Consider the following 21847-nt stretch of genomic DNA (forward strand, 5'->3'; position numbering starts at 1 on the left):
TATTTGCAGAGAATCTGCTCAGTGGAATACGGGTGGACCCTGTTGTATGTGTAACTCGTGGATATTTCCTACTATATTTAGCCAATGAGCTTTCTATATGTGTCTATAGGTAGATATACAGATAAATATACACACATGTATGAAATTTATATTAATGAAATAAACACGTGTAAATATTTATATATAAACAAAGTAAATGTATGTTGTATGTATATGTATATATAGAAAATAAATCTCACAACAACGGAGAAATCCTATGCGTGTATATAGATACATATGTGTATATATATCTTACATACACACACACACAGGATTTCTCTACAGTTATGAGATTAGGAGTTATTACATGTGCATATACATATATAATATATATATTATATACACATATAGTATTTCTGTATAGTTATTATGAGATTTATTTCATTCCTTGGCTATGCATTCCATGTGGCACATGTATTTTGATAACCCTCTTATTTACCAAACAAGACAAGGTCCTATCTAGATTTGAAACTCCAGGATCAGTTTTCAATAGAATAGCCAAATATATCTAAATCTGACCCCAGTAGCAAGTGTAGAATTTTCAATATGCATCTAGCACCTCAGCAAAAATCTGACTTGATAGAAAACAATTCAGGGGTAAAGAAAACATGAGGTGTCCCTAGATGCTGGGGGGGGGGGGCGAATGACTGCTTTTGTTATTGTGTGTGCATGCCTGCACACCGCAGTCTAGCCAGTCATGGAAACCACACTTACAGGGAGGAACCGGACAAATGATAACCTGATGGGGAGAAGAACATACCCGGTTTTGGCGAAGTTCGTCCAGTAGGTCATGACCACTGCGCTGAGCATGACATCGTTCTTGGAGAAGTTGCAGCTGAAGAGCTCGGTAGGGCCAATCATGGGGGTCCCGAAGACGTAGGGGACCTCATCGCCGTGGGCTGAGTCCGCCCAGCTGGGCTTCATCTCGCTTTGGCAGTGGTGGTAGAAGGCGTAGAAGTAGGTGGGCGAGCCGTACTGCGCGTGCAGGTCCGCGGTGGCCACGGCGGGGGCCACCCACTGGTGGTCGGTGAACAGAGCCACCAAGGTTTTCCGCCGTGTTTCGGGGTTCTCCTTATCTGCCCAGTCCGTGTACATGAACTTGATGGTTTCCCGCAAGGTGTCCTTCCCCTCCGGGTAGCCGTAAAGGTTGTCCACGAAGTTGGACACCGAGAAGTCAAAATCGTTGGGCGTCACGCCATCTTCATTGTCCACGATGCCGTCCACGAACTTCAGCCCCTCCCCCTGGTTGACCCCGAGCATGATGTCATAGTTGAGGAACTCTCCCTGCTCCATCAGGATCTGAGGGTCGTCGGGGATGACATCCCCGTCAATGACGGGCCCGAAGGAGATGTGGTACGTGGCCGGGGTGATGGTCTGCTGAATGAGCTCTTTGTAGTTCTTATTCCGAAGGCATTCCACCATATCCGTGGTATCCAGCATGTTGCAGCCGACTTTATCTGCCAATATCCGAGTGTACTTGGCAGGCTGGTAGTTCACGGCCCAGCTGGACAGGGCAGTCCCGCTCTGGATGATGGCCTTCTGGAACAGACCTGCAGGTGCAAAATTGTGGGCATGCAAATGAAAACCCGAAAGACAGAAAAGCAGCTTTTACTCAGCAAAGAAGGCTCTGATTGTCTCTCGGGCATGTGAATTTCTGGATACTGTAGCATTCAGCGCATTCGGCATCTCTTTCTCTCATTTCTATCTCCTTCTTCCCCCTCCCCCTCCTGCTGGACAGTGGTCTTATAGGATGCTCTCAGACACACACACACACACACACACACACACACAGTTTAGAAAACGAAACTGCATTTACACTTTAGCTGCAGTGCTAAAAACATACAACCTCTTTCTCCTTCCCCAATTTTGTGTAATATTAGTGTCTCCATCCCCAGATGTCGTAAATAAAGAGTCTCAGAGTAATCACAACCCCCAGCCTCTAAAAATATGCCTTGTGGCCATAAGAGGTCAAAGGCTGTTTTCTCTTACTGGCAAAACCAGGTACCATTTTATTAGAGGGGGAAGATCCACTGAAATCAGTTTCAGAGTATAAATTCTGGAATGCATTTTTATTTCCACGCTCCATATACTGAAGGTGCTAAAAACATGCAATTAAAATAAATTCATTAAATTAGCTATTCCTAAAGAAATCTTCACTTGAATGACACACTAAAAGTATCGTTTTTCCAAAAAAAATCATTAATTTCAAAATTGCATCCACTCAAAGCCCAGACTACTGTACAATTTATTCTGCCACATTTTAAACAGGTCTGTTTGGTGAGAAACTTGAAAAATCTTGGGCTGCTTTATGAGTAAAATTCTTTGTAGCTTAAAATTTCCTATCTGATCAGTCTAGTACATGGATGTCCAGAAGTAAATAAAAGTCTATTTTTAACCACTCCAGTATGAGATGGAAGGCAATAAGATCATGGTGTTCTATTCCTTATCTCTTCCTGCCGTTTCCTTGAACTCCAGCATGATCTAGCCCTGATGCCTCATAAGTCACTGGGAGAATAAAAGCATTCAGCGGGGAGTCCAGAAGTCCATGCCCTGTCGATGTTTAAGGTCACACAAGCAATCAAGGATGAAGGAAACATGACTGCAGTCAGGAAAATGTGATTCTAAAGACTAGAGGATTGTCTACAGATGACACACAAGACTGAGCTGTTTAAAAAGATCTGGCTTTTCCCAACACATCATCAAGCTCATTTGGGGCCAATTTCCCAATGTTTACCATTCTGTTGGAAATGTGCAAGTATTGACTTGTGTGTCTGGCTCTCAAGGTGAATGTTTTAAAGCACCTTAAGGAAATGATGTCCATATCTGATCTGTTAAAAGACATTCATAAATGAAGGCAACCAGAATTAGAAAAACGTTGCTAGAAGTTACACATTTTTTTTCTGTCATAACTGTTGGCCATGATTGAGGTAGCCGTGTGTATGTGTGTGTGTGTATGTATGTTTTTGCAAGGAAGTAATACAACCTGTGATAAAACTTGAAAAGTTAAAGAAAAAGTCACTTATAATTCACACTATAAAATAGGAGCTACTTTAATATTTTTAGTATCATTCCTTCTTGGTGCTTTCCCTCCCACTGGTCTGTTGTGTATAACTGTGTCCAACATCTGCATAGTATATTGATGTCATAATTAAGGAACTCTTCCTGCTCCATCAGGATCTGAGACATGCTTGGAATGGCATTCCTGTCCATGACAGGGACAAAGGGAATGTGGTACCCGGCCAAGGTGATGGTTTGCTGAATGAGCTCTTCATATCATGTCTCCCAGGTTAATGCATATCTTAAGCACAATTCTTAAAACAAATTAGTTCCTTCAAGTAAATGCACGTGTCATTTACAATGTTCTTGTCTTTTTGGTCTTGTAGCTTTTCCTTTCATTCTTTGCTATGAGAATGCTGTGGTAGAAAACTCCATGAAAACACCTTTTTCCCATGTGTATGTTGATTTCATTAAGTTATATCATGATAAGTGAAATTCCTAAGGCCAACAGTTTGGGTATGTTCATTAATTCTTGATTCTATTGCTGGGTTGATTTTAGAGAGCTACTTTGCAGAAATGATGCAAAGCATTACCATATTCATTTCTGATCTATTGATTTAAGGAATTAACACTCTTCCCCCATTAGTTTTGGCTGACATGTGTTTGATTACTACTAGAGCTGGTCCTGACTATTTTGTAAATGGAGAACCATGATTATATCCTTTGAGAAATGGGAAAATACGGGTATTTTCTAAAATGCTATAGGAATCGTTACCACTAATGATCTAATTTACTCACTTTTTCCTTTTTTAATAAAGGGTTAATACAAACATAAGGTTTTCATTCTACCTCTCCTCAGCCATTACGAAATAAAGAATCAAGAAATTCAGACTTCACAAGACTTAAAAATAAAAATCATCGTCAATCATATCTTGCTAATGAAGCAATCAAGGCACAGAAAGAGTCATTAACTTGTCCACGATAGTGTAGGAAGCGAGGAAAAAAATGGGATGCTATCTTATTGCACGATGATACTTCCCTTTTTTTTTTTTTTTTTACATGTTTAGGGTACTTTAAAGAAAGATAATATAAGACTCTTTAAAGAAAAATAATTCCTTTAAAGTTTCAGGTGCTTTTCATAAAAATGGTTCAAATAAATGTGGTAAATCCTTAAACCAACCAATGTCACAGAAGGAAACATAACACGACCTTGATGATTTAGATTGTTATTATGAATATTCACTTGTACTTGCCAAAGTGTCCCAGGGCTGCATTTTCTTGTTTTGTTTTTATTTTTATTCCATTTTTCAAGGGAGAGCCAGGAAGTTATTAAGGTGCCTCCAGGCCCACAGCACCCCATTTCTGTTGATTTTTCTTTTAAAAATCTCTCATCTGATATTGCTGGGAACCTCCATCACCAATGGACCAGAGGGAATCAACTTGAATTAGTTTGCATCAAAGACGTGACTTTATAACCATATGGCTACAAGCTTTGTTTATCACGAAATCTAAAAATCTGTAACCATCATCCACATACTGATTCCCTTTCATATTTCTTCTCCCAAGATGAAAATTGAAGTTAATAAAATTTAAAGTTGTCCAAATAAACTCAGACAGGCAAAAGCGGGGTGTAGGCATTTCTAAAGAAGTCATTTTCCTCCAATTATTGTAAGCAACGGCTCTTTGCCGTAAGTCTAAATGAGACAAATATATTGTTAAGATAGTTAATAATACTGTATTGCATACTTAAAAGTGGCTAAGAGAGGAGATCTTAAAATTCTCATCAGAAGGAAAAGAATTTGTAACTAAATGGTGACACACGTTAACTGGACTTCCTGTGGTGACTGTTTTGCGCTGTTTACCAACAGCGAATCGTTATGTTGTACACCTGAAACTAATCTAATGGTGTATGTCAATCATACCTCAATTAAAAAAATCAGAAAGCAAGCTGAGTTAAGAGAAGAGGATGTGGACACATGTCATTTGGGGGATTTTTCTGTGGAGGTTTCAATAGAGACTATGGCCACCCTGCATGCACCTTGGATAAGAACTCAATATGGGTTCATTTCTGGGTCCCAGGCTTCCCTCCCACTGTGTGGATGCTTTCATTACCTTCTGAATAGTGAGACAAGGTCAAGAGGCTGACACAAGAAGCACCCGCGCCGGAGCCGAAGATGGTCACTCTCTTGGCATCCCCACCGAAGGCCCCGACATTCTCCTCAATCCAACGTAATGCTTGGATCTGATCCAGGAGCCCATAGTTGCCTTTGGCCGCCTGGTCGCCGGTACTTAAAAACCCTGCGAAAGAACACAGGAGATGTGGGGTTGTCACCTACAAAATATACGTCAACATCGCTGCTATTTGGAAAGACATTCCATGGTTTACTTTGTGCATTCTTCACTTTTCCTTCCTATAAATGAGAAGCAACAGTGTAGCACCTTTTCCATGGCAGAAAGGAGTATATTGTGTAAATAAGAGTTACAAAGGTTTTTGTTTCTTTTGACACTATAATAAAGTGTCTCATCTGGGGGTTTGTATGGGGTTAACATATAAGGCGAAATGAATCTAAAATATTTACAGTACACGACAATATCAGAAACCTATACACTTTACTAGATTTAAATTATCACTCCATGTATATGTTGGTTTTCCTTGGGAAAACAAAAAAGACTCCTAAAAGAAGTTTTTCAGGGCAAAACAGTGTGTGTGTTGGCATCTGTGTATAAGATTGTGTGCACTGTATATAAAACCTGTATAGGTTTGCTTTTCCCCATTGAATTCCTCATTAATATTTTCATTTAACTCCTTTTAATGTTTAAATTTCAAAGTAAATTATAGCCATCATGTCATGCCACACTTAAATAGTTTAGGATGCATCTCTATTTTTCTATATAAGGAAGATATCACAGTTACATGCAGAAACTTATAATTCTTTAATCTCAGCCAAAAGCCAGTGCATATTCAAATCTCCCAACTGTCCCCAGAATATCATGGGCTGGTACATTTTATTTTAAAAAATAGGAGGATTCTGTAAATTAAGCAATTAGATTTCACTCAAGGCATCAAATTCTAAATTCTTCCTTTTTTTAAAGCTGCAAATAAGGCAATACGGGCATTTAATTGTGGCAAAGTGATCAGTTTTCAAGATCTATCTCATTCCCTGTTCCTCTCACATTGCAAAAAGATCTTGACCTGGAAACTCTGCTTTCCTCTGATGTTTGAAGCCATTTTTGTGGAAGAGACACTCTCCCACTCAGATTCAAAACTACGAATATTTTATAAAGCATCCTCCAAGCTTAAATACTTGCACAAACTTTAATCCAACTTTATGTCCAAATCTGTCTTGAATAAGCCTTCTGGGGAAAAAAAAAGTCATAAAAAGTTGTTGTTGTTGTTGTTTTTTCCACTTCCCATTCTTATTTTCCCCTACACCAAATCCCCAATTATGATATTTTTCCTTTCTGCACCATTTCTTTATTCCAAGGGTCATTGACGTTCACCCATTTCAACGAATGCTTATTCAATAACCATGGAAAGCGGCCTCAGTGTTTATACGAAGACAGACTGATCCAAGCCCTCAAATAACAGAAATGAGAACCAATGCCTTCAAACACATCCCTAAGCAAAGCTGACGGCAATCCAAGAGGCTCTCGGAGTACCGGCTTCTCAAAACCTAAAACAAAATCATAAAGGATGAGATCTTACACCTACTGAGGGGAATGAAGCTTCCCTTCCACAGCTTGCCTGAGTACCTGTGGGAAATGGGGGATGGGAGCCAGGAGGGGAGTAGAGATGGTCTGGTTCAAAAGAAGGCAGCCAGAAGGGTTATTGTTGCTGTTACTCTAAAATCACAATAATCGGGACTCACGATCGCCTAGCCCTACAGGTAGATGCAAGACGACAACTGCCAGGTTGAACATTTAGGGTACGTCGCACAAACCCACTCCCGTCTTAGGTCCCTGGGGATGGATGTGAGATTAGCTATGATGAGAGGGGGTGTTCAGATGTTTCCGGGCCCTCCTTGTTTAATGAGCAATTACTAATTAGTGTTTCATGCCCGTAAATGTTCTGGGGCCTCCACATTCATTCCTCTTACGTTTTACATGCTTTCTCATAAAACGAATCGCGCCCTGCTTGGGAGAAAAGCCTCTTTCACGCCAGCTTTATGGACGGAACGGGCTTATAATGGCAGCCTAGGTGCCGTGTAAGAACCGTAAGACAAGCCTCTCTTCCCGCATTCAGGAAAGAGGTGGTTCATTTCTAAAGGCTCCAGGAATTTTCTGGCGGAACTGTTCTGTTTTGAACTCATCCCTCCTCTGTCCACCTCCCTCCTACTCTCTGCTCTCACGGAATGACCTAGTCGCTTCCTGTTTCTGGGGAGGATTTGCAACAGATGGTAAATCGCGAGGCTTTATGAAATCAGAGCCCCTCCGTCCCCAACAAAACATGACTTGTAAAACCTCTCCAAGGGCGGGCTCATTAATCTTCCATACCCTGGCAAATCTGACTTCTCCTAAGAGCAGCCCATGGAAAGCCTTGATCTTGGCAATTCTGCTTGCCTTCCAAACGTCCTGAGGGAAACAGCTCTCCACGTGTCTCTGAACTTGAGCAAAGACACGTGGGTTTTTTGGAAGCCGGTGTTTCCATAGTGTCTGCCATGTAATCTTCATTTATTGCAACATCCAGGGATTGCTTTTTTTTTTTTTTTTTTGGTTCTTTTTTAAAATTGAAATGATAAGCAGGTCAGAGTTCCCACTGCAGGGACAGAATGAATGCAAGTCATATTATGTTCCCTATGACAGCATATTCCTTTCCGATTCTGATTGTCAAAACACGGTGTTCGATATAACCCAGACATAGGATGTGTGTGGGCTTCCTAGCGTGGGACTGTATGAACGACAACATGATAGCAGTGTATCAACTGGGAAACACACACACATTACCAAACATCGAAGCATCCGAACAAGTCAGCTTCCCAGATGAGCACATAACTTTCCTTGACTGGCTAACGCCAGTGATTTTAAACAAACAACTCCTTTCATGGACACACATTCTTGGACCCCAAATCCTCTCAGCATTTCAGCTGATGAAACATTGGTTTTTGAGATTTACTGTCTCTGAGCTGAAGCTTGTAAAGCAGTAAGCCGTTACCACTCCCCACACACAACTGAACAATGAAAGAGACGCACAAAAGAGACCATTTGAATTCAGACAGATTAATGACTAGATTGATGCTGAGTTTCACTCAAAGTAGTGGAAGGAACAAAATACACACACACACAAATACATGGGATGTGCTGAGTGGCTGTGTGGTTATTTTAAAACTTGGTTCATGGAAAAGATGCTTAAAAAACCAAAATCCCGTTTCCCACCTGCATGTTGAATGAAATGAATATCACATACGTTGTATTTGGTTTTAATATTGCTCTAGAATAGAAAGTTTCAGGGTTTTAGGGTAGCTAATCATGACCTAAATGTCTCTCGCTCATTTGAATTGCAGGGGTTTAGGAGAATGATTCCGGGCCACATGGTTTTCCGTCCACTTCAGGGCAATAGTAAGAAACCCAGAGGGGTCAGATGTGGCTGGATTTTGGTTCTTTTAAACATGACTTCAATGCCACAAAGGACTTTATCTCTTAGGAAATAATTCATTACATAAGCACAGTAGGCAATTTTTTTGATGACCATTAAACAGAAGATAATTACTAAGTGAATATAGAAAAATATCTTTTATATTTTCAGGATGTGTATTCACCTGTAATTCGCAGAATTAACCTAGGGTCTCAACTATATTTCTAAAAGAATTCTATATATGTGTGCATATATATGTATATGTTTGCATAATGACCCATTTTGATTATTTAGTTTCTTTGTAGCAGGAGGATTTGCAAAATACAGCAAATCACTAGCCTTTATTATATCAGAATCCCTCCCTCATATTTGTATATATATGTGTGGAGACATATATATATATATATATATATATATATATATATACACACACACACACACACACACACACACACACATATATATATACACACACATATGTGAGTGTGTATTTGAGTGTGCGTGTGTATTTGAGAGAGAGAGTGTGCGTGTATTCGTACACACAATATTTAATTTAATGGAGTAAAAGCAAAAAGGAAATGTTTAAATGAAATTGTTTCAATGAGAATAGACAGAATTTTCTTTAGGTCACACAAATGAGCCCAAACAGAAATCTGTGTAATGAGAATTACAGCAGAGGTAGAAATGTGAAAAACAGGCCAATAAATGCACATCTATATTCTCTGATATTTACAGGAAATTATTCACTGGGTGCGTTTATTACAAGGTGAAAGTGAAGTTTTCTTACTGGAACCATTTACGACTTAACAAAAGGGCACAGATTCTAAAGGATAGGATGAAAGGGGAGCGGGGTATACATTCAAATTCTGCAGGCGTGATAGGCAAAGCTAACTGAAATTGTGTCTGTTTTTAGTTTTCATTTTCCTTAAAAATGACACGAGTCCTAACTGATGCTGCTTCTATAGTATCTCATCATCAGCGCAGTATCGCACAGAGCTATTTCCAATGTCAGTAGAATAAATCGAAGACGCTTATGAAGGACACACGATTTCTACAGCATCGGTTTCCACACCTGGGGCCCATGATGTTATTAGTGGGATTCCTTGCACTGTTTTCATAAAGTATATTCTATCCCCACAGAATGATTTAGAATGAGGTTTCACAGATGTCTTAAAGTACTTTAGTTGAAATTATATGGATTCACAAAACTAAAACCAGTTATTTTCTGGAAACAAAATACAAAGCGATAAACACAGTTTATTTATTATACAACGCCAATGAAAAGGTGAAGATAATTGGTACACATGTTTCATGATGATGAAAATTTGGCAACAGCCAGTCTGGAACCAAACCCCCTCTGAGCCAACTTTGGATTCTTTTTGGTTCCAAACCTCACCCTTGATCATTTCTCCAGATGCGTTGATGACTCAAGCTCTCCTGGCCGCCAGATCCTTTTGGTTTGGTTTCTTGAATAGCTCATATACATCATCGCCCCTAGGATTCTGCACCGCAGTGTCCGAGATAAGAGCTCCAATTCACTGCCTCAACCTTACTGCTTCCAATCCATTTCTACAGTATCAATCTAATCATGGCACTCCCCAATGTGTACAAATTGACAAAACTCATGAAAATGAAAATCTGAATCCCTCTGACCCACCAGTTCTATTTCCATAAATGCTTTTTCTATAAAAAAAATCTCTATCTGAATGTACAGAAATAAGTCATGCAAGGATCTACAAATAGAAATAGCCATGTAAGAATCCAATCGATTCTTATTGATTATAATTTTGAAAATAAGGATGACAGGAATCTCAGCGTCCATGAATAGGAGATTTGTTGCATGAATGCCGTTGGCTGAATCCATATAACGGGAGGCTCTTTGTGTGTATAAAATGATACAGAGTATTTAAATGTGCAAACACAGAACCACATCCAAGTTCTCTTCACAGAAAACCGTGAGTTGCTGAATACTGTGTCTTATGATCCCATTTTTATGGGCATCATCAAATGGGTGTGTGAAATACAAACTCTGAAAGGAAATCAAGCAGTTCATAGCGTTTCTCTCTAGGAAGGTGGCTACAGGTGATTTTCACACTTAATTTTAAATATCTTTGTGCTTTTTCTTCCAATTTGTAACTGCTTTTTTAGCAATCATACACACACACACACACACACACACACACACACAGAGCAAGCTTGTTTTGAAGTCAAATGCATTAGTGGGATGTCCAGGGCCATTCCCTGGGGTCCCATCTCTACATCTCTGGACATGCTCTACACACGCCCTTTAGCCTACAAATCTACCACATTACACGTAACTGCCCCCTGGGATATGCCCTGCCTTTCTATCTCTCTTTGCCTTTGTGTATTCACTCTTCTCCATCTCTTCCTAGGATGTTCTTTACAGGGCTGCCGGGATCCTGTAAGCTGCCTTCCTCCTGTAGATATGGCCTCACATCAAACCCCACTATTTGCCCATGGGGTACAGTGCCACCTGGAGACCAGCTCTGTCACCTCCCTGGTCCAACCCCTTACGCAGGAATCACCCGCAGATACAGGCACTGCCTTTTTATCTCTTTCCCTCCACCAATGCGGGTCCCTTTTCAAAATTTTCCTAAGGGTCTCAGTTCTCTCAAGTCAGTAAATTGCTTTAAGTGAGTTTCTATGATAGAACTGACCACTCTATAGGAAGGGTATCTGCCCGCAGGTCCGTAGCCCGGTTATTGCTTGTACTCGAAACAGTCAAGTCAGCCTTGGATTTGAATCTACAGGAAAGCCTCGGGCATATTACCCAAGATTTCAGAGCCCTTTTCGTTTTGTTTATGGTTTCCTTTACTGTGCAAAAACTTGTAAGTTGGATAACTTACAGAATGGGAGAAAATATTTGCAAATGATGTGTCTGACAAGGAGCTTAAATTCCAAGGTAAACAAACAGCTCATACAACTCAACAACAACAAAACAGACAACCAGGCCAAAAAATGGGCAGCAGACCTAAACAGACATTTCTCCAAAGAAGACATACAGATGGCCAGTAGGCATGTGGAAACGTGCCCAACATCGCTAATCATTAGAGAAATGCAAATCAAAACTACAGTGAGGTATCACCTCACACCAGTCAGGATGGGCATCATCAGAAAATCTACAAACAACAAATGCTGGAGAGGGTGTGGAGAAAAGGGAGCCCTCCTGCACTGTTGGTGGGAATGTAAATTGATACAGCCACTGTGGAAAACAGTATGGAGGTTCCTCAAAAAACTAAAAACAGAGCTACCATATGATCCAGCAATCCCACTCCTGGGCATATATCCAGACAATACCATAATTCAAAAAGATACACGTACCCCAATGTTCATTGCAGCACTATTTACAATAGCCAGGATATGGAAGCAACCTAAGTGCACAGCGACAGATGAATGGATAAAGAAGATGAGGTACATGTATACAACGGGATACTACTACTCAGCCATAAAGAAGAAGGAAATAATGCCATTTGAAGCATCATGGATGGACCTAGAGATGATCATACTAAGTGAAGTAAGTCAGAAAGAGAAAGACAAATACCATATGATATCACTTATTTGTGGAATCTAAAATATGACACAAATGAATATATTTACAAAACAGAAACAGACTCACAGACACAGAGAACAGACTTGTGGTTGCCAAGGGGGAAGGGATGGGGGAGGGAAGGACTGGGAGTTTGGGGTTAGCAGATGCAAACTAGTATATATAGGATGGATAAACAAGGACCTACTGTAGGGCACAGGGAACTGTATTCAATCTCCTGGGATAAACCATCATGGAAAAGAATATGAAAAAGAATGTATATGTGTGTATAACTGAATCACTTTGCTGTGCAGCAGAAATTAACACATTGTAAATCAACTATTCTTCAATAAAAAATATTGAAAAAAATAAAAAATAAAATATTTCAAAGCTTCATTTTTCTCAGCTGTGGAATTGAGAAAAGAGTAAGTATCCAACACATAACATAGCTCGGGGAACTAACTGCACTGTGTCTGATGGACAGCGTGTGTTTAAAAACAGTCACCGACTAGACTGATTTCCTTGATACAAGAAACGCTGCCATTGATTTCTGTTTCACCTACATATAGCAAGTGAGGAGAGGTGTCTATTGATAAATAAAATGGGTCCGTAGGGAAAATGGATTACTGGTCTACTTAGACTTTGTCTTTAAGATTATGCAGATGATAAACCTTATGTGCTCTTTGACTGCAAATGTGGCTGGTGAATAATTTTGCATGAAGGTGATAGATATTTCTTTACAGTCTGTTTATTAAGTTTTTATGAGGTGCTTAAAGTCTAAAGAGAAAGGCAATGCAAAATGCACATCGCAGGTTTATTCATGCTGGGAAAATTATGGAGCTGCTTATTCAAACAACATTTATGATATACCACAATGACCCAAGTAATGTGCTAAAAGCTGAGGGAAAATGATACACTAGAGTGGATTTCCACAGATATTTTGAAAACTTACACAAAATCTTTTTTTTTTTCATTTGTGAGCTTCAATTTGTTTTTAATAAGAATATTTTAAAACCTATTAGGATTGAAAGTCACACTTTTTGCCAACACAGTATATTTAGGAAACATACATAAGATATATATTTAGTACCTATATGGTAATCAGCACACTGTAAATTGCATTTAAGAAAAAAAAGATGACATACACCTCTATGTTACAAATGTGAAATATGATTTGGATAATTCCTCTTAAAGTGAACAAATTTAAAGTAGGCTGTTCTGTTCTATCCTCAATTGCAAAACAAGCATGATGGTAGTGGGGTTTCCTAGTATTTATGGTTGGATATCGTCTGGGGGCAGACAAGAATTAATCTGGTGTGTTCTCATTTATCCATAAGACGAACACAACAACTGAATGTAATAAAAACCATGCATTCTTTTTCATCTCTACCAAACGCCAGCAATGTCTACTAACTCACATAATGTTTTCTGTGTCCAGAAATATTCCCAAGCTTTCCAACGTTGGTTTTCTCTGGGAAACTTGGAATATGATTAAGAAGACTGTTTGTTGATGGTTTCCTTTGCTCTGCAAAAGTCTGATTAGGTCCCATTTGTTTACTTTTGTTTTTATCTCTATTGCCTTGGGAGAATGGATAAAGAAGATGTGGTATAGATATACAATGGAATACTACTCACCCATATAAAAGAATGAAATAATGCCACTTAAAGCAACATGGATGGACCTAGAGATGATCATACTGAGTGAAGTCAGTCAGACAAAGACAAGTATCATATGATATCACTTATACGTGGAATCTAAAAAACTGATACAAAAGCACTTATTTACAAAACAGAAATAAACTCACAGACATACAAAACAAACTTATGGTTACCAAAGGGGAAAGGGGGGTGGAGATAAATTAGGAGTTTGGGATTAACATATACACACTATTATATATAAAATAGATAAACAATAGGTCCTACTGTATAGCACAGGGAACTCTACTCAATACCTTGTAATAACCTATATTGGAAAAGAATATGAAAAAAAAATATGTAACTGAATCACTTTGCTGTACACCTGAAACTAATACAACAGTGTAGAAAAAAAAAAAAAGAAGGCTGTTTTAATTAAGAAAACCACTGGGATGATCTTAGAGGATGTAACACATTAGCAACAAGTGAACAGAATGACCTATAAAAGAGCTAAAATCCCAATAGAATGTTTAGTTTCAGTTCGGAAAAGTTATTGAAGAAAGAAGGTGATATTTCCCAGCAATGAGTGTGTATATACCGTCCAGGTATCACACACGAAAACTGTCCCTTTAGTTGAATGCTTTGACCATGCTCTTTGCCTTGTTCTCAGTTACTACATATTAGGTTTATAACTCTCCTAAGATCAGTGTTTTGGGGACATTTCTGCTGTTTTTCTTTCCCAGAATGGCTGGCTCACATGCCCATGACTCTCAAACTCCTGTTGTCCTCGACCACAATGCATACTTGGGACGCCTTTTCTAAGCCCCATTAAAGTACCTTTTCTTCTTACAAGACCCCAAACGGTAGCTAATTTTGAAACTGTATGCTTTCAAATTGGAAGAGGATTTCACCAAGTGCTTGAGATGACATTTTGCAATTCTGTGTTCACGAAACAGGACAGACTTTTGATTTGTGAGCAGTTACAAAATCCCATTGTCTCTCTTACTGTACGAATATTTACTGTTATAACTGCCATTGTCATTTTTGATAACTTTTTCCTAGGGGCACATGGAGATGCAGGGAAGGCTTTACTGAGAAATTTGGATGTTAGGAATTAAGCCTCCTCCCGAAAGAAGTAACATAACAAAAAACACTAAATGGGTCACAGAACAAAACCGATATGGGCAAATTCATCTCAAGAAGAAGATAACTCTCTGTTCTTACAGATTAGATGTTAAACAACTCTAATTGTGCCAATTTTCTATTTAAGAACTTTTTACACCTCACAAACTTGTGCTTCAACAAAGCAATTCTCCAGAGTCAAAGACATCAACTCTCTCATACACAGAAGGCACAAAGAGCCACCTTTGGTCCATTAAGTTTTGACCATGACCCTTGGGTTCAACGAATGATCATTCACCTTGCAGTGGCCGAAAAGCAAAAGCAGAACCAGAACTGGAGTCGATGGTGGGAAAAGTACAGATTTTAAGATGATGAAAATGTAATAAAGATTAAACATTAACAAGCACATGGGGTTAAGTGACAGCTCATTCAACAGAACTTCATGGGTGTCTGGAATATTCCAGGCACTGCTTGGCCTTATGGTGAAGAGAAAGCCACCATTTATGAAGGGGATAAAACTAGATCTTTGACCACCTGAAACTCATATTCTAGTGTGTGTAGATAGACAATAAATACAAACTAAATAATGTATGTAGTATGAGTCTCCTATTGCTGCTATAACAAATTACCACCAACCTAGTGGTTTAATACACACATACGTCTTTTTTTATTATCTTCTTTTTAAAATTTATTTTTCATTTTAAAATATGTTTTTTAATTAATTAATTAATTAATTATTTTTTGGCCGCGCCATGTGGGATCTTAGTTCCCCGACCAGGGATCAAACCTGTGTCCCCTGCAGTGGAAGCGTGCAGTCTTAACCACTGGACGGCCAGGGAACTCCCTACACACATATTTCTTATCTTACGGCTTTGGAGGTCAGAAGTCTAAAATGCTTCTGGAGGGATGTTTTCTCTCTGAAGCTTAATGGAGAAAATGTTTCCTCTCTTTTCGTTTTTTTCTAGGTTCAAGAGTGTTGGCAGTCACAATATAAGGGGCAGAGTCTCTGGTCAGGGAGGTCACTGCAGACTTTGGTATGTTATTCTTAATGTCATCGGTGAACCTGCCAGCCTCGGCAGGAACAAAGGGTGTGGAACCTTCCCTCACCGCCTCCTCTTTTATCAGCAACCCTATAACTGCTCTTCATAAAGAGGCAGGAAGAAAAGGGGAAAGTTCTCTCTAGCCAGACACAAAAATCCTGGAACCGAGTATGTCTCTCTCTCTCTCTCCTTTTTGCTTCATCTGCCAGAAATTGTGACCAATTTTATGCTCAACTCAAGTACCAGAAAGTCTCTGTTTCTTTTGTGTCTCTAGATGGAATCTGGACTCTTTTATTTTTGGGAAAAAAATGCATGGGGTACTACATTCTGATGTTGCCTCAAACAGTCCCTAAATTGAGTGAAATCAAATGAACATATATACATATGCGTGTATGTATCCCTATACATTCTGATGTTCTAATCATTTCTAAGTGTACAATTCAATGGGATTAATTACATTCACAATGATGTTCAACCATCACCACTGCCTTTCTGCAAAACTTTTCATCACTCCAAAGAGAAACTCTCTAACTATGAAGCAGTAGGTCCCACTGAGTCACGTGTCCATAAGATGTGTTACCTACACATTGGGCTAAGTCCACTTAAGTAGGTGTGATACCTGTATTAATGACCAATGCCACCCCCTACCATTCCCACCTGCAATGATGGAACGGATCTTTTTGTTCCCCTCAAATTCATATGTTGAAATCTTAACCCCCAATGTGATGGTGTTAGGTGGTAGGGTCTTTGGGAGGTGATGAGGTCGTGAGGTTGGATCCCCCAAGAATGGGATTAGTGCCCTTATAAAAGAGACCCCAGAGAACTAGCCATGTGAGGATACGACTTCAAGAAGTCGGCAGTCTGCACCCGGAGAGAGGGTCCTCCCTCGCCCCCAGAACTCGACCACTCTGGAACCCACATTTTCCAGCCACCAGAACTATGGGAAATAAATGTCTCTTGTTTATAAGTCACCCAGTCTGTGGTATTTTATTAGAGCAGCAAATCAGTCTGAGACACCACTACCACCTGAAACCCAGCAGGACCTTGTGGGACCTTCCCAGGGACAGATCCCTCCCTGATATACCCTGCCTCTTATTTGCAAAAAAGCTTTAGCCTCCTAGGCCTTCAAAGAGCAAATTTAATCAGAGAAGTGAGAAAATATAGAAACAAAGGAAAACAGTCAAGCAAGACAAAAAAATAATAATACCTTAGCCATTAAACAAAGTCAAGGCCCTTTGGTTCCTCCTCAAGGGCTACAGATCATATTCCGAGCCACAGCCTGTGAGCTGTTTTGCAGATACTGAAACCCCACCAGGAGGAAGAAGTTAACTGCATGCTGCCCACAAGCACGCAGACCCCAGACCAGTTGGAACCAGAGGGTTGATGACTGAGATTTCTGAAACATCACCCTGTTACCTCACTGTCAACCAATCAGAGAACTGTGTACAAGCTGATCACATACTCTGCAACCCACACCTCTAATGCTGCCTTTAAAAAGCCTTCTCTATTCACAATAGCCAGGACATGGAAGCAACCTAAATGTCCATCAACAGAGGAATGGAAAAAGAAGATGTGGTACATATATACAATGGAATATTACTCAGCCATAAAAAGGAATGAAATAGTGTCATTTGTGGAGACGTGGATGGACCTAGAGACTGTTATACAGAGTGAAGTAAGTCAGAAAGAGAAACAAATATCGTATAATATTGCTTATATGTGGAACGTAGAAAAATAGTACAGAAGAATTTATCTGCAAAGCAGAAATGGAGACACAGACGTAGGGAACAAACTTATGGATACTAAGTGCGGGAAGGGGTGCAGGATGAATTGGGAGATTGGATTGATTATATATACACTACTATGTATAAAACAGATAACTAATGAGAACCTACTGTATAGCACAGGGAGCTCTACTCAATGCTCTGTGGTGACCTAAATGGGAAGGGAATCTAAAAAGGAGGGGCTATATGTATATGTATAGCTGATTCACTTTGCTATACAGTAGAAACTAACATAACATTGTAAAGCAACCATACTCCAATAAAAATTGATAAAAAGAAAGCCTTGTCTAAAATCCACCAGGGAGTTCAGGTCTTTTGAGCATGAGATGCCCATCCTTGCTTGGCACCTGCAACAAACAATGTACTTTCCATCACTGCAACCTGGTGTCAGTAGACTGGCTTTACTGCATGTCAGGCAAGTGGACTCAATTTTGGTTCCATAACACGCCCTTGCTGGCTAAGAGATCTGAACATCCATTTCTCCAATGAAGAGTCCTTTAAAACGTCCACCGTAGCACTCAACTTGTCCGACCCCTTCACATTATTTTGTTGTTATTGTGGACGTTGTTTTGTAACCTACATTTACGTAAGTAAAGCAACTGTGAAATGTGTTTACTTTAAGAGAGAAAACAGCAAATGATGGAAAACGGAATACTTTTCGTCTAATTATCCAAGATTGGTTTAAAAATCAACTACTATTCCCCAACCTAGTGAGTTCTTGCGTCAGCCAAGATGCTTCTCTATCCACAGCAATTTGCTGAATGTGGAGTCATGGCTAATTTTCAACAGCATGACACTGAAATGTGGCATGATGTTCAGTTTCCAAGAAAGATCCCATTATGTCGATCCCATTACATTTTTTTCCCCATAGCTAAATTCTACACTCTTACACATTGAAATGCTTTCAAGGGAAGGAATAAAATGGAAAAAAAAATTTAATTGACCATCACATTTAAATAGAAACTTCAAATAACACCTAACATTTTTACACAAAACACCTTATAATTAACAAATTCATTTTATTTGTGTTGCTGAAACTGAGTTTTCTTTCAATTACCGATATTTCTGGCTTCTCGAGTTAGGTCTGTGGCTAAACCCTCATATTATTTTAAAAGCCTAGGGTAACACCAAACAGTTGAGTAACAATGAGTTATTTTTATAAGAAAACTAGCTGATTCTCATCTAGATTTTTTTAATCACCCTCCTTGCCCCAGCTCCATATTGTGTACCTGGAAAACTGGGTTAAAAGATTTTTCTTCTCTACCCTCCCTGCCCGCATTAAACATCTAGAGATCTTTTAAGAAATGCTCATGCCTAATCCCCAGTGGTAGAGATTTTTTTAAATTAATTTGTATTGGAGTATAGTTGCTTTACAATGTTGTGTTAGTTTCTACTGTACAGCAAAATGAATCAGCTAAACGTATACATATATCCCCTCTTTTTGGACTTCCTTCCCATTTAGGTCACCAGAGAGCACTGAGTAGAGTTCCCTGTGCTATACAGTAGGTTCTTATTAGTTATCTATTTTATACATGGTATCAATAGTGTATATATGTCAATCCCAATCTCCCAATTCATCCCACCCCCCTCCTTGGTATCTATACATCTGTTCTCTGTATCTGTATTTCTGTTTTGCAAATAAGATCATCTGTACCATTTTTCTAGATTCCACATATATGCGTTAATATACGATATCCGTTTTTCTCTTTCTGACTTACTTCACTCTGTATGACAGTCTCTAGGTGCATCCACGTCTCTACAAATGACCCAGCTTCGCTCCTTTTTATGGCTGAGTAATATTCCATTATGTATATGTACCACATTCTCTTAATCCATTCCTCTGCTGATGGACATTTAGGTTGGTTTCATGTCCTGGCTATTGTAAATGCTGCTGCTATGTCTGACTGACTTCACTTAGTATGATCATCTCTAGGTCCACCCATGTTGCTGCAAATGGCATTATTTCATTCTTTTTTATGGTTGAGTAGTATTCCACTGTATATATGTAGCACATCTTCTTTATCCATTCATCTGTTGATGGACACTTAGGTTGCTTCCATGTCTAGCCAAGACCAATGGCCTTATTTTTAATTATCTTAAGGGTTATTGATGATTGCTGGTGACTAATGCCAACTTTTATTAAGAAAATATCTACTAAGTTTTTCAAATGATATTTTACAAACCCTTGGTGATGATCTTCTAGATCTGTGACTTCATTTGGGGTTTCACAAACTGGTGATTGCCTCTTGTCCTGATTTCCTCTGCACTCCTTATCTGGAAATCCAGGTTCACTCATCAACTTTTGCAGCTACTCTGAAATTCAGTAGGTATAGGGAAAGTAGGGGGAGCAGCATGATTCTGTTTTTACATTTACTGGTGTTCAGAGAAAGTGGCTGTGCTCTGGCAATACGAACAATGAGTTGTTTTGTTTGGAAGACTATTTTTTTTTTAGAGCAGTTTTATGTTCACAGCAAAATTGAGAGGAAGGTACAGAGATTTTTTTCATATACCCTCTGCCCCACCCCCCAGCCTCTCCCTTTCTCAATATCCCCACTAAATGGTGCATTTGTTACAATCGATGAACCTCCGTGGACATGTCCTTATCACTCAGATCCCATGGTTTACATGAAGGTTCAGTCTCTGTGTTGTACATTCTATGGGTGTGACAAATGTATAAAGACAGGGATCTGCCATTATAGTATCATACAATGCAGTCTCAGTGCCCTAAAAATCCTCTGTGCTCTGCCTATACACTGCTCCCTCCCCCTAACCCTTGTCAACTACTGTTCTTTTTACTGTCTCCATAGTTTTTCCTTTTCCAGAAGGTCACAGAATTACAATCCTACAATATGCATCCTTGTCAGAACTGGCTCTTTCACTTGGTCATATGCATTTAAGATCCCTCCATGTCTTTCCATGGCTTGATAGCTCATTTCTTTTTATTGCTGAGTAAGTTCATTGTCTGGATGGACCAGTTTATTTATCCATTCACCTACTGAAGAGCATTTTGATTGCTTCCAAGTTTTGGCAATTATGAATCAATCTGCTAGAAACATTCCTCTGAAGGTTTCTGGATGGACATATCTTCATCTCCTTTGGGTAAATACCAAAGAACATGATTGCTAGACCTCTTATACTGTTAGTTTTATAAGAAACCGCAAAACGGTCTTCCAAAGTGGCTGTACCATTATGCCTTCCAACTAGCAATGAATGAAAGTTCCTGTTGTTCCACATCCTCAACAGCATTTGGTGTTCTTGGTGTTCTGGATTCTGGCCACTCTAATAGGTGTGGAGTGGTATCTCATTGATGTTTTGCTTTGTATTTTCCTGATGACACATGATCTGGAGCATCTTTTTATATGCTTATTTGCCATCTGTGTATCTTTCTTTGGTGATGTGTCTGTTAAGGTCTTTGGCCCATTTTTAAATTGTTTTCTTAGTGTTGAGTTTGAAGAATTCTTTGCAACCAATGACTTTTTATATTGACTATCATGATGAAAACATGGATTGTGATACATTTGTTGCGTTTCGATTCATTACACCCATTATTCTTATGGATGCTGAGATTCTCCCATTCTGGCTAATGAGGGTCCTTCCAGTTGACTTTTGGGGTCCTTGTGTTTCTCATTTCCTTGTTTTATACACATACCTATACACATGCACATACATACACACATACATATATATATATGACACCAAATTATTTACACTGGTTTTATGTCGTTAATTCTTCTTTATGCCCTTTGACATTCTCAGTTTATAGCACTGAAGCTGTATTGTTTCAGCAAAGAGACAGTTCAAAGAATATAAACTATACTTTAAGGAAAGCAGATACCATCCAAAATGGAATTCAGACCAACAGTTCACACCTAAGGTGCTCTGAGGTCTCAGAATAGTTTCGGGAAGCAACGAAAATGCACTAAGATGACTGCTGTTGAGTTGCTGCAGCCAACTTTCGATCAAATCTGGGAGTAGGTTGTGTGTGGAGATGTAGCATGTGTCAACAAACTTTAAGAAAAACATCGTTAAGTATTAAGCTTGGAACTCAGCCTAAAGCAAATATTTCTGTTTTATACGTTTTTCTAGCAGATGGACAGTAGAGATGAATGGA

At 39.2% G+C, this 21847-nt stretch overlaps 1 protein-coding gene across 5 annotated transcripts in view; it reads right to left on the reverse strand.

Moving 5' to 3' along the window:
- Positions 1 to 21847, reverse strand: part of NLGN4X (neuroligin 4 X-linked) — a 333057-nt gene that overhangs the window by 11959 nt on the left and 299251 nt on the right. For all 5 annotated transcript variants that reach the window (XM_057539088.1, XM_057539091.1, XM_057539087.1 and 2 more), the window contains 2 exons: positions 5149 to 5334; positions 800 to 1589 (listed from right to left, as the gene is read on the reverse strand). In XM_057539088.1, the coding sequence (XP_057395071.1) occupies positions 800 to 1589; positions 5149 to 5334 (976 nt within the window). The remainder of the gene's footprint in view (positions 1 to 799; positions 1590 to 5148; positions 5335 to 21847) is intronic.

Source organism: Balaenoptera acutorostrata, chromosome X (assembly GCF_949987535.1).
Source record: "Balaenoptera acutorostrata chromosome X, mBalAcu1.1, whole genome shotgun sequence".
NCBI lineage: Eukaryota > Metazoa > Chordata > Mammalia > Artiodactyla > Balaenopteridae > Balaenoptera > Balaenoptera acutorostrata.